General features: G+C 42.3%; 1 protein-coding gene across 1 annotated transcript in view; it reads left to right on the plus strand.

Moving 5' to 3' along the window:
* Positions 1-13716, plus strand: part of LOC107751876 (protein cordon-bleu-like) — an 83696-nt gene that overhangs the window by 40015 nt on the left and 29965 nt on the right. Inside the window, 1 exon segment of the mRNA XM_016567642.1 lies at positions 8187-8682. Coding sequence (XP_016423128.1) covers positions 8187-8682 — 496 coding nt within the window.

Here is a 13716-nt window from a genome sequence, read left to right on the forward strand (position 1 = left end):
TCACAGAGTTGAAGTGGTTCTGTACTGAGGAATGGGCTAATATTCCTACAAGCCATTGTGCAGGACTAATCAGCAGTTACAAGAAACGTTACTTGCAGTTATTGCTGCAAAAGGGGGTCACACCAGATACTGAAAGCAAAGTTTCACATACTTTTGCCACTCACAAATATTTAACACCGGGTCATTTTTCTCAATAAATAAATGACAAAGTATATATTTTGTCTCCTTTGTTTGATTGGATTCTCTTTGTCTACTTTCAGGATTTGTGTGAAAATCTAATTATGTTTTGGGTCATATTTATGCAGAAATAAAGAAAAGTCTAAAGGGTTCACAAACTTTCAAGCAGAACTGTATGTATATATGTATGTGTGTGTCTGTGTGTGTGTGTGTACACCTCTCAGACAGCGCACGATCCTGATATACACATACACAGAGAATTACAGTATTTCAAAATATCGCCTTGGCGATTATTCACACAAACATAATCTGCTTTGTCTTAAGTGAACCTTTGGTTAACTGTTGGGGAAAAACATCTGATGTGTAACATATTAGATCTGTGCATTACAGTAGGTCTTAATATATAGACCATCCATCTCATTAATGTTAATCAAACAATAAAATTGAGGGAATCCCTCACTGCTCTTGATTTAACTACTTTATTTGTAATGAATATATTAGACTATGCAGTGATTTTTTAATTTGATTATTTGTTTTTCTTGCTTGAATAATTATGTTTAGATGTAAAATGAAGAAAGTGAAGCACTATTTATTTAATTTGTTTCTTTCTTATATTTGTTCTAATGTTTATTTGCAACTTTGTTCTTATTTTTAATAACAAAGATAAAATAACAAAATAACAATGATTAATATAGCAATTATTAATGATAAAAGAATTGGAGGAAAAGATGCATGGTGATGCATCGTGAAATGATTTATAATCGAATTGTTACCCTCTGAATCATAAGTGAAGATTCACACCTCTGTAGTAACATCTTCTGTGATTGGTCAAAACACCCCACACGGTGCACTGTGGTATCATAGGAAAAAATGTTGTTCCCTATCAAAAGCTACACTCGATGTTGCATTTCATTACGCTTATGAAAACATTCTTTGTTCGACCGGTTGTGAAGCATATGTGTCAAACACGCCAAGAATTGGTTTAAATTGTGCTGTGTGTTCAGCGTGTTAAGTGTGTGCCGTTGTTAAAAAAAAGAAGTTTAAAATCAAAGAGATCATGTCTAGCGAGTCTGTCAAGAGATGCTTGCCACCATGTGCACAACTCATCCCTGACGATGACCCACATGATTTCTGTTTGCTTCTTCAGAGCGATACGAGGACGCGGGTTCTCTTATCTCGGGCGATATGGAAACTGAGAGCACCGCCTCTGAGCGCTCCTCGCGTGATGACAAAGCTTTTGAGGCGTTAAATTGGCTTAAATTAGACTGGCCACAGAAGCAAGAGAACCCCAGACAGTCCAAGCTGGACAAGAGATTTCTGTCGGGTGGTTGAAGGGAGGGACCCCAACGTCGGTCTCTCTCCTTTTTCCCTGATCTATATTCCTCTCACGTCTTTGTACCCACAACATCAATTTATTCGACTATCGTGGGTGCGAAGGCATAGGGATATATGATGATGCCCCAGGTGGAAGAGACGCTTGCGGGCTATCTCTCCCCTGGGAGCTCATCATCGATGAAAAAGCCAACGCTCCCCACCAAGCCCTGTAGATTAACATCCATGCTGGTGGGGAAATCATTCCAGGCAGCGGGTCAGGCTGGTGCTGCCCTGCACACCATGGCGGTTTTGAAGGCGTACCAGGCTGACCTGCTGAAAGACCTGAGCATTAGTGAGGAGGCATTTTCAGAACTATACCGAGCCACGGATCTGTCTCTTCGTGCAACCAAGCAAATAGCCCATGCCATCGGCCGTTCTATGGCTGCTGTGTTTGCCACGGAGAGACATCTGTGGCTCAACCTTAGGGGCATTGGGGAGGGGTGCGAAAAATTCCAGCAGAGAGTAGGGGCTCCTTCTCGGCACCCTCAGGGGACCGCTGAACAATTTCCGCCACCACTGGTGTTTCGGGGGGCAGTGGTCTCCGGTAAAATGTTACATGCTTGGTTGCTTCCTGCCACGTTTCAGGACACCGAACATCTAACATCCCCCCAGCAAAGCGTCAGAACTAGTGAAAATATCTCTTAAACTTGCCAAATATCTCTCAGTGGGTCGAAAGGACTATAAAGAAAGGCTACAGGATACAGTTTGTGCATCGTTCTCAGCATTTCAACAGCGTGGTCTCCACTATTGTGAAACCGGAACAGGCACATTTGTTGACACAGGAATCACAAACTCTTCTGGACAAAGGGGTGTGTTTCCCTGTCAGACAGCAAGTCAGGCTACTACAGCCGGTATTTTCTGGTTCCCAAAAAAGATGGGGGGTTGCGTCCAATTTTTTATCTCTTCACGGGTTGAACCGTTACCTAAGAACATACAAGTTCAAAATGCTGACAATCAAAATAATTTTGTCTCAGATCCAATCCAGGGATTCGTTCGTGACAACCGATCTCAAGGAAGCATACTTTCATATAGAAATTTTGCCACAACACAGGAGGTTTCTGAGGTTCGCTTTCGGGGGCGTCGCTTGCCAGTATCGAGTTCTTCCATTCGGCCTAGCCTTGTCACCCCGCACATAAACAACATGCATGGATGTAGTAGCACTGGCTCCGTTGCGACTCCAGGGCATCCACATTTTAAATTACATAGACGACTGGCTGATTTTGGCCCAGTTTCAAGAGCTTATGCTTAAACATTGGGATGTCGTCCTAGCTCATCTCAATTCTCTGGGGTTGAGACTCAACACCAAGAAAAGTATTCTATCTCCTGCTCAGAGGACAACGTATTTGGGTTTGAATGGGATTCAGTCACGATGCGGGCACAGCTAACTCCTGCATGTGTCGAATCCTTTCTAAACACCCTAAAGAATGTCAAGCTAGGCCAGAAAGTTACTGTCCATTACTTTCAAAAGTTCTAGGTCTCATGACAGCTGCATCCATGGTGATACCTTTGGGCCTCCTGCACATGAGACTGTTTCAATTGTGGCTCAGAGCCAGGGGATTTTATTCAAGGGCCAATCCCCAGATGCAGATAAGGGTTATGTGTCGGGGGCTTTGTACCTTTTCTATGTGGTTCAGACCCTGGTTTCTGACTTTGGGTCCTACTCTAGGCGTATGATGCTAAGATGCTAATGACAGACGCTTCTCTCACGGGTTGGGGAGCGGTCTTAGATGGCCATCCAGCCCAAGGGTTCTGGAGAGGTCATCTTCTTGACTGGCACATCAATTGCCTCAAAATGATGGCTGTATTTCGGGCCCTGAAATACTTCCTCCAGCATTGAAGAGGCTACCATGTTGTAGTGCGGGTTGACAACACTACGTTAGTCTCTTACATAAATCACCAAGGCAGACTGCGTTCGCGCCACCTGAACAGGTTAGCGCGGCAGGTTCTGCTTTGGGCACAGGACAAGTTCCTGTCCTTCAAGGCGATTTATATTCCGGGGCATATGAATGTGGGAGCAGACTTGCTGTCCAGACAAGCTGTGACACACGGGGAATGGAAACTGCACCCCAAAGTAGTCAGTCAAATTTGGGAAAAATGTATGAAGCAGAGGTGGACTTCTTTGCTTCACAGGAGGCAGCGCAATGTCCCCTCTACTTCTCTCTGACTCCTCCACCTCCCATAGGTCTGAACGCATTGGCCCATATGTGGCCCAGACGGCGTCTTTATGCATTTCCCCCAATCACTCTGCTCCCAGGAGTCCTGGCCAAGGTCTGTTAACAAGGGTCTTGCCTCGTGCTGATAGCGCCTTGTTGGCGACCAGAGTGGTTCTCAGATCTAATATACCTCCTCGATCGCTCGCTGTGGGCGATTCCAGTCAGGAGAGATCTCCTATCTCAATTCAATTCAAGTTTATTTGTATAGCTTTTTTTACAATACAAATCGTTGCAAATCAAACTTTACAGAAAATTAAGTTTCTACAATATTTAGTAGTAGCTTATATTTTGGACAACCTGTAGCTTGTTTATTGAGGATGCAGGACAACCTGCTAGCAGTGCATTACAATAGTCCAGTCTAGAGGTCTATCTCAGGCGCAAGGCACAGTGTTTCATACCCGGCCGAGCTCTGGAACCTTCATGTCTGGCCCCTGAAAGGGACCAACTTGAGAGATGCTGGCTTCATTCGTGGAGCTAAGCGGATGAGGCCGCCCACCAGAGCGACAGTCCTTTCGTGGGACCCTGGGCCGGTCAAAGTTATTTTGCATCCTCAGCCTAATTATCTTCCTAAAGTTCCATTCTCGACCATATATCTGGTCATTCTTGAAGCCTTCTGCCCTCCGCCGTTCACGACACCGGACATTGGGTGAGGAATGCTATTGCCCCAGCCTACGAGGTGCACAGTCAAACTTTGCCTCAAGGAGTTAGGGCCCATTCAACCAGGAAGGTTGCATCCTCCAAGTTTGTGATGCGGCAGACTGGTCCTCCCCGCACACGTTCATCAAATTCTATAGTTTGGATGTCCATGCTACTTCAGACTCACATGTCCTTGAGTCAACATCCCAAACTCATGTCTGAGACCTCTTCAATGTTTATACGCACACACTACACAACCTTGACGGATCCAGACACTTCCAGTGCAGCGGCGTTGGTATTGTTGTTCCCATAAGCATAATGAAACGCAGCATCGAGTGTAGCTTTTGATAGGGAAAGTTTCGGGTTACTTGACTGTAACCTTGTATCCTGAAAAAGCAGGAATGATGCTGCACCTCATTGCTGCACTGTGGGCATGCCTGGACGTCTCTTCAGACAAAGGTATAACCTGAAGGTGTTTCACATCTTTTTATAACCTCTCGGGTGCACACATTCCATGACATCACCAACTGTGGTTATTTAAGCCAATTCTTTCCATCATTGACACACATGCTTCACAACGGTTCCCATAAGCATAATGAAACCCAGCATCTCGTTCCCATTTTTTTCAGGGAATAGGATTATAATCAAGTAACCCAAGACAAACATACATTTTTCCTTTAGATATGGGCTTTGACTTGGTGTACTGAATTTGGTGGTATTACCAGAGATTTTGAGGTATTGATTGCTAGGTGATTTTGTTTTTGAAACTTTAACTATATTTTTCTCAAAATTGGCTTTGCTGACTCTGTTGACTTCAAACAGGTGTAGCACAGTCATTTTTTTGTCAGATTCCAACAAATCATACCTCATTTTGAAGTTTTTTTAATAGAAAATGTGAAAATAACAATAACCCATTTTTGTAAATTTGCTCATTGTGACTCATTTTGTCTCACACACACACACACACACACACACATATATATATATATATATATATATATGCATAATTATTCAATTAATATTAATAAATAATAACATTAAAGTTTCCAATATTTTTAAGTCATGGAAAAGTAATTTACATTTATTGGTAGAAATGTGTATTAACTCTGTACTATATCAAATTAAATTCGTATTACTGTATATATATAGTTTACATTTTTGAGAAGACCTTCAGAAGTCTAAAGCCAAACGCACATTAATAGACTGTCTTTAATTAAATAAACTGCACTGTTTGCAGCTATTTGATTCTTAAAGGGATAGTTCACCCAAAAATGAGGGAGGGTGGGGAGGGCACAATACACCAAGCTTGGCACACCACAGTCACCTGCATTTCCTGTCCTGTGGTTCCCACACCAGAGCCAGCTCACAACATTGCTGCTGCACCAGAGCCTGTTCATTACATGGCTGCTACTCCAGAGTCTCATCACAACATGGCTGCCACACCTGAGTCCCATCCCATCATGGCTGCCACTCCAGAGCCTTGACCCGTTATGGCCGCTACGCCCGAATCTCCAGCCATCATGGCCTCCATGCCAGAGCCTCCAGCCATCTTGGATGTCACACCACATTCTTCAGCCGTTATAGATGCCACTCCAGTGTTCCGACACAATTGTGAAAATTGCATTTTAATACACCTAGGTGTTCCAAAGGTCTGTGAGCTTTTCTTGTCTTTTCTTGACCACAGTCATCACCTGTGAACTCTCTGCTTGCCCTGTCACGGCCAAAGAGGCCATCTTTGAAGTCTGCCCTACCATGGCTAAGAAGGCCATCTCTGAGCTCATTATCTGTCCTTTCATGGCCAAGGAGGTCGTCTCTGAGCTCTTCACCTGTCCTATCATGGCCAAGGAGGCCGTCTCTGAACTCTCTGCTTGCTCTGTCATGGCCAAAGATGCCGTCTCTGAACTGTCTGCCTGTCCTGTTATGGCTGCAGAGGCCGTTGTTAACCTCTCTGTGCTCTCTATTGCAGTCCCACTTGATCCGCCTTGGTGGTCTCCTGCCTCTTCTGCTTCACTTTGGTGGACATCTGGTCAGCCTGATCCATCTTGGTGGTCCCCTACACTATTAGCTCCACTGAAGTGGTCCTCAGCTCCACCCTGTTGGTCTTCTGCTCCACTATGGGGATCTCGGTCCCGTCTGCTCTGCTGTGGTGGTCATCTACTCCACTTTGGGGAGGTCCCGTCTGCTCTGCTGTGGTGGTCCTCAGCTTCGCCTGCTCCACCCTGGTAATCTTCTGCTCCATCCTGGTTGTCTTCGGCCCCGCCTTGGCTTCTAGCTCTGCCCGCTCCGCCCTTGTGGTCTTTAGCTCCACCCTGGTGGTCTTCAGCTCTGCCAGCTCCGCCCGGGCCTCCAGTGCCACCCTGGCCTCCTGCTGAGCCTGCACCACCCTGGCCACCTGTCCAACCTGCACTGCCTTGGTTTCCTGCTTTTCCCTCATCTCCAGTTCTTCTTCCAGTCCATGGACCTGGCCCTGCATTCCTCCCCCTTGTCCGCCTCCACCTCCATCCTGGACTTCTCTGACCATATTAGGAATGCCTGGAAGCCGCTCCTTAGGAGGGGGGCTATGTCATGATCACCAGCTGGAGTGCCCTAGATAGCCACCAGAGGGCACTCCGTCCCATTCCGTTGCCACTCTATCAAGGACTTAATTCCCCATAATCCTCTGCCCGATCTCATCAGCACTCATTAGCTGTGTCCCAATTCATAGGCTACATCCTTCGAAGGACCCATTTGAAGGCCGATTACGTCACGGCAGCGCGACGAAGGCTGTCCCAATTCAAACACCGCGTCCTCCGAAGGCTGTATTTGAAGGCCGATTGCGTCACGGCGGCGCGACGAGGACCGTCCCAATTCACGATGCATCCTCCGAAGGCTGCATTTGAAGGCTCCTCCGAAGGATGCGGTCTTTGAATTGGGACACAGCTATAGTTTCCGTCTGTGTCTCATTAACCCTGTTAGCTCACCCTATAAAAGCCTGGTTAATTCAGTCACTCATTGCTAAGTCTTGCTAGTGTCTGTACTGCATTTCTAAGCCTAGTATACTGTTTCTCCCATGTCTTGGTTCCTGGTCTTGTTATTCTGCCTGATCTCTGGATTACTCTGTTTGCCTCAGCCCCGAACTTTGTAATTGCCTGGATTCTTTATTGTGCATGACCTTTGCCTGTTTTTGGATTACGTTTGTGGATTACCCCTTCATTAAATACTGTGTTTGGATCCTCAACCTTTGTGTCTCCATGAAGTTCATGACAGTTAATAATGTTATTATAATATTAGTTTTACAATTTGAAATGACTGTTTTCTATTTTAATGTATTTAAAAATTATAAGGAATATTTAATGAATTATCAGCTGAATCTTCAGTGTCACATGATCCTTCATCAATAATTTAAATATGCTGATATGGTGCTCAAGAAACATTTCTCATTATCGATGAAAACAGTTGTGCTCATTAAAAATAATAATTATAATTAAAAAAAAAAACGTATTGGCTCCAAACTTATGAACGGCAATGTATAATCCATCCCAGACCACCAAAAATGTATTTTCAGTGAACTGATCACAGTGTGCCCTAGTGTGCGTTTATACCTGGCTTGTAATGTGACCTAGTCTGATATGCTTTAATTACATGTTAATGCCAGGTGTAAACATAGACATAGAGTGCTTACATTCTAGTAACCACATAGCAGTAAAAAAAACACTTAGTACTTAGTAACTGCATAGCAACATCCTGAACCACCCAGAATTCCTGAATATTCAAACATTTATGTTTGTCCTCTGTCTTCCTCTATAGATAAACCTCAGCTCTCCATCCTCACACAACCAGCTTAAGAAGCGGAAGGCTCCAGCACCTCCACCCACACCGTCACCCAAACCAGCTATTTCCACTTCTGTGCCTACTGTATCTGTGCGGGCCCCCTGCGTCCCGGTGCCAGCTCCCAGAGCCTCAACTCCAGCCGATGATTCTGATCTGAGTCATAGTATTGAGGATTCAGAACCGGCCAGATCCATCTGTAGTAGCTCCAGCAGTGATGTAGCTGCAGGATCCAGCAGCAGTAGTCTAGCTGAAGAACCTGTAACACATCAGGTTCATGTGATAGCTGCATACACCACATATACACCGGAACCTGAACCTGAACCTGAACATGAACACAAGGAAGAAGCAGCTCCTCAGACTGTGCCAGAACAAGAACCAGGTCCAAGTTCAGAGGATCAAATGGCAGAAGACCCAGAGCTAGAGATGGAGCTAAAAATGGAAGAGATGGAGAATAATCGTAATAGCGGAATAGGTAATGTAATCTTTTTGTAGTGAAATTCATACAATAATGATAATTGTTGTTTTTTTTTGTTATAATATGCAGCGCAGTATGCATAAACTAGCCACAGTATTAGCCATAACTTTTCCAGCATTGTTATAGGTCTTTAAGCTGGCAAATTTGCTGTGCTGTTCTGATTTGCTGGCATTTTGACAATGAGTTCCTGTTCAACACATGACCTATAAAGGAAAAATAATGTTAAATTGGTTCCAGAAGTTGTATGTCTAAAAGCTGAGATTTACATCATCTCTTTCGCTCACTCTCCCTCACTAAATCAGTTTAATATTGAATCTTGAGGGACGACAGGTAAACAAGACCAGTATATCAAGTATTCATTTTCAGTTCCAAGCCAACTTTATAACGCATCACTGACTTCTGAGAGCACAACATACCACCCCTCGGCTAAAATGTTCCTGTTAATACACAGTGAACAATTTCCAATGTACAAATAAAGCAATTTACTTGATCATCATAACGTCTGGAAAGAAATAGCACAGTTAGTCTGTACACATACGCTAAATATACATGTGAAAACTGAAGTATACTTAGCATTTAAAATCCCATTTTCCATAGAAAATAAACTGAGTATGGAGATGATGATACCACTTCAATAGCTGATGATGTTGATGGTCATGTTTTTTTTGTTTTTTTAACCAGGTTTATTAAAGGGGTGGTTCATTGCGATTTCACTTTTTTAACGTTAGTTAGTGTGCAATGTTGCTGTTTGAACATAAACAATATCTGCAAAGTTACGAAGCTGAAAGTTCAATGCAAACGGAGATATTGTCTTTTAAAATTCTGTCAGCTTAATGCCTACAAAAACGGCTGGTAGGGACTACAACGAGTTACTTCCCGGGTTCGTGACATCACAAACCCAGATAAACCCCGCCCTCGGGAAAAGGCAGCAAAGGGGGCGAGGCCATGCTGCGCTGCTTTAGAGAAAAGAGGAAGAGAAAACTAGAAGTGCACGTAAAAATCTATTCTTATATGAATAATTTTGTCTTCTTAACGATTTTAATGGATTCACAAGTTTCAAAATCAATGTTCTAAAGCAGCAGTTCTTAATACTGTTCCTCTTTTAAAAAAACGAAGCATTAACACATGTTAGACTGCACCCAATAAACACAATCAATCCTAGAAAAAACCCAGTGAACCACCCCTTTAAATGTAAATAAAGCCATAAAAGAAAATACTTTAAAAAACTACTTTAAATTAAATTAAATATAAAAAAAACCTTAAACTTAATTTATTTCAGTTAGTTGCCAAGACGACAGTTCTCATTTTCATTTAGTTTAACTTCAGGTGTATATCTATCTATCTATCTATCTATCTATCTCACGAAGCACAAACAAGTGATAATTTTGACCCTTTGCCCAACGGGGATGGGGGTGGCAGGGGTGAACGTGGTCGTAGTGTCCATAGGAGAGCTGTTGCTAGAGGTAGAGGCAGCAGGGGTAGGAGAAATAGGGCTGGAAGTAACACTAGCTCTTTGGATCCAGCGCCCCAAAGAGGTGGGCGTGGCCGCGGTAGACGTGGCCGTGCTGTGCGTGGGAGAGCCTGGAGACGTGGTAGCGGCAGCAGGGGTGATCTGGCTCTAAATAGGGCTGGAAATAGCGATGTCAGTGGTGGCTGGGTTTTTTTGAGAAATTAAGAAGTGTATCAGGACTGGATCAAACGCTTTGATGAGCCTGTTGGTTATCTAGGAGAGAAAGATTTGACCAGTGCTGCAAATAAGTTCAAACATCCACTCCATATATATTTTTTCCTGAATATTACTGATGAACTGATCAAAAAGTAGGCTACTGTTCACATGTGTTTTACTACTATATAGTATTGTAATATAGTATTAATTTAGTACTTTCTCCTATTTTATTGTTTGTTTCCTCTTTTCGGATCATTAGGAATGAGGATAAAAAGACAAAAAAAAAACATGTAAATAAGTTCAAACATCAATTCAATATCTACTATTTCCTGAATATTACTGATGAACTGATCAAAAAGTAGGCTACTGTTCACATGCGTTTTACTACTATATAGTATAGTAATTTAATTTAGTAATAATTTAGTACTTTCTCCTGTTTTATTGTTGGTTTCCTCTTTTCTGATCATTTGGAATGAGGATAAAAAGACAACAAAAAAAAACATTTTAGGAGAGCGCGTGAGTGCTGAATGGTTTAAACACTGGCAAGACTTAAAAATAAATCAAATTATAAACTTTAGTAATGACGCGACACTGCCTCGATTGTGCAAGTGACAATTCCTGTGTCAACTGTGCAGCTCGCTTATATAGTGCAGTGAATGTGGTGATTTGAAGCCATTTGCACACTTTGAGAGGGAAAGAGAGCACGCATGGTGATTCACTCACGCTGTTTGTGAAATTACGTCTCACAGAAAGTTTTCAAATTACTTTGTAAGTTATTTAATAAAGAAAAAAGAATTGCACCTTACCTTTAGCATTATAATTATTTTACCCGCGCCGGACAGAGATTGAGACGGTGCCACTCAGAGCCGATCCTAGACTTCTGGGAACCCTAAGCAAAACTTGGCTGGGGGGGCAAAGTTTTGCTTTGGGCCTATAATAGCCTACTATACAGAAATTGATTAAAGTAATCAAATGTAAACATAAAGCACTGGATAGATTCATCATATAAATTAAACATAAATTGATTCACAACAAAGTTATACATAACTTCATAAAAATACGGTTGAACCACTGGTGTCACATGGACTATTTTAACGATGTCCTTACTACCTATCTGGCACTTGAATTTGGTAGAACACTTGCTGTCTATGCAGGGCCAGAAATCTCTCGGATTTCATCAATAATATCTTAATTTGTGTTCCAAAGATGAACAAATATCTTACGGGTTTGGAACGACATGAGGGTGAGTAATTTATGACAAAATTAATTAAATTAAAGTAGATTCATGTAATTCATGTCCACTTTCTCTTTCACTCATAGCAGGATTTTTGTTTTTTTATCTTTACTGGTAAAAACCTTTATTCGGTTTGATTTAGATAACAGCCAGACCACTCAATGGGCCTGTAGGAGTGGATTAGTAAATTTATACTTTTCTTAAATCTTTCCTGCACATAGATTACAATATTTATGAATTTATAAAGATAATTCATAAATGACCCTTTAATCTAAAGTTGAAAACCTCCTAACTACAGCCCTGGTACAAGCATTTCTACACTGCTTTATCACTGAGCTCACAGAAATTCCGATTAGTGTTTTTTTAGTGGTCATTTAAATTATAGCAGATGTTGACAGTTGACACTATTCTCTCATGCTTGACAAATGCTCTCATTTCTTTCATCTTTTAACTACCATTTGCTGACAGCAGGGAAATTCATATATATATGAGTCTCGGTACCGGCAGAGATTGTAGGTGGGGGGAGTGAATGTGCAGTGCTCTCTACCACCTTCGATACCAAGAATGAGGTGAGACCCTTGAGCAAGGCACTGAACCCCCAACTGCTCCCCGGGTGCTGCAGCAAAAATGGCTGCTCACTGCTCTGGGTGTGTGTTCACAGTGTGTGTGTGTGTGTGTGTGTGTTCACTACTCACTGCTGTGTGTGTGCACTTGGATGGTTTAAATGCAGAGCACAAATTCTGAGCATGGGACATCATACTTGGCCACATGTCACTTTCATATATACTGTGTATATATATATATATATATAATGACTTTTAATTGGAATATGAAACATTATGTTTACATTCATGAGTGCACGGATCTGGATATTTTACAATAATAATAATAAAAACAAACTACACATCAAATATCATCCTTTGCATTTCATAAATATGCATAATATACATAATTCATGAGTATAACGGCGCCTGACGTCACAAAGGAGTTGCATGAATAATACTTGACGCCTGTCAATCAAATTAACAAAGTGTATCAGGCCAACAGTGGACCTCAGGAGGAAAAAGAACCGTAATGCTTGGATTCAAACTCCTGACACCCGTGCGGTAAAGACAAATACACGTTTTAAAGCCCTGCCAGCAGGCTGACTTTAAGAAACTTTAAGATGTAACTTGAAGAACGCGAAGAATGTTTTAATTTCCGCAACAAAACGAATGCGCGCGCAACGCCTGTTGCGCATTCTGAAACGTGCGTTCATGTTTGAAATATTTAAACATAAATGAGTATGTCTCCGGGAGATGGAGTGAGGAGATGGAAAGCTTCGCGTACATTTTACACCCAGAGTTCATCTCTGAGATACCCAACAACACGCCGCTCACCAAACTCTGCGCGCGGGCACGAGAGGACGGTTTCAAGCTCCCCTCTCTGTGAATTGATTCTACTATGAGCCTACCCGAATCGGAGCGACAAAACACCGAGGTATACGCACACAAATATACACTTTTAATCGTTCAAACATCACCCTTACACTCACTCTAATCGATCGGATATGTATTTAAGAATGTGTCTCATGCGTATGTTGTTTCACAAAACAAATCCTGACGTAATTAACGCCGATATTCCGTCCGCATGTCTTTCTCCACATAGTCGCCCCCCCTTCGTCGGAAATGGAACAGTCCACAATTTATTCCAGGGAAAGACTGACAGTTTTTTGGGTCATGAAGCAGCTGTTTAAGTCAGCGGCCGTTCCCCCCTCCGCTAGAATAAGAAATTAGTCCATTTTAAAGTAAGTAACTAAACCCCGAAGCTGATAAGGGAGCGTTATAAAATACTGTGCCGTTCTGATTATACGGAGAGAATGGACTTAGGATAAAGACGCAATAAATGTGAATGTTCCTGTCCCATCATATTATGGAAATGTGAGATCTAAATATTTTGGATCATAAACGGAGGGGAACAATAGATGCTAAGGCCTAGACAATGAAATAGAGAGTTACAATATCATCAGCTCAATAAAACAAACCTTCTGGATATGACAGAGATTGTAAATGTGGGTAACCTATGAATTCCTATAATTTACTGAATTGTTGACCTTTTGTAAGCTGTTATGTTCTTTCGTATGTAATAACAT

Source organism: Sinocyclocheilus rhinocerous, unplaced genomic scaffold (genome assembly GCF_001515625.1).
Source record: "Sinocyclocheilus rhinocerous isolate Xijiao unplaced genomic scaffold, SAMN03320098_v1.1 scaffold752, whole genome shotgun sequence".
Classification (NCBI taxonomy): Eukaryota; Metazoa; Chordata; class Actinopteri; order Cypriniformes; family Cyprinidae; genus Sinocyclocheilus; species Sinocyclocheilus rhinocerous.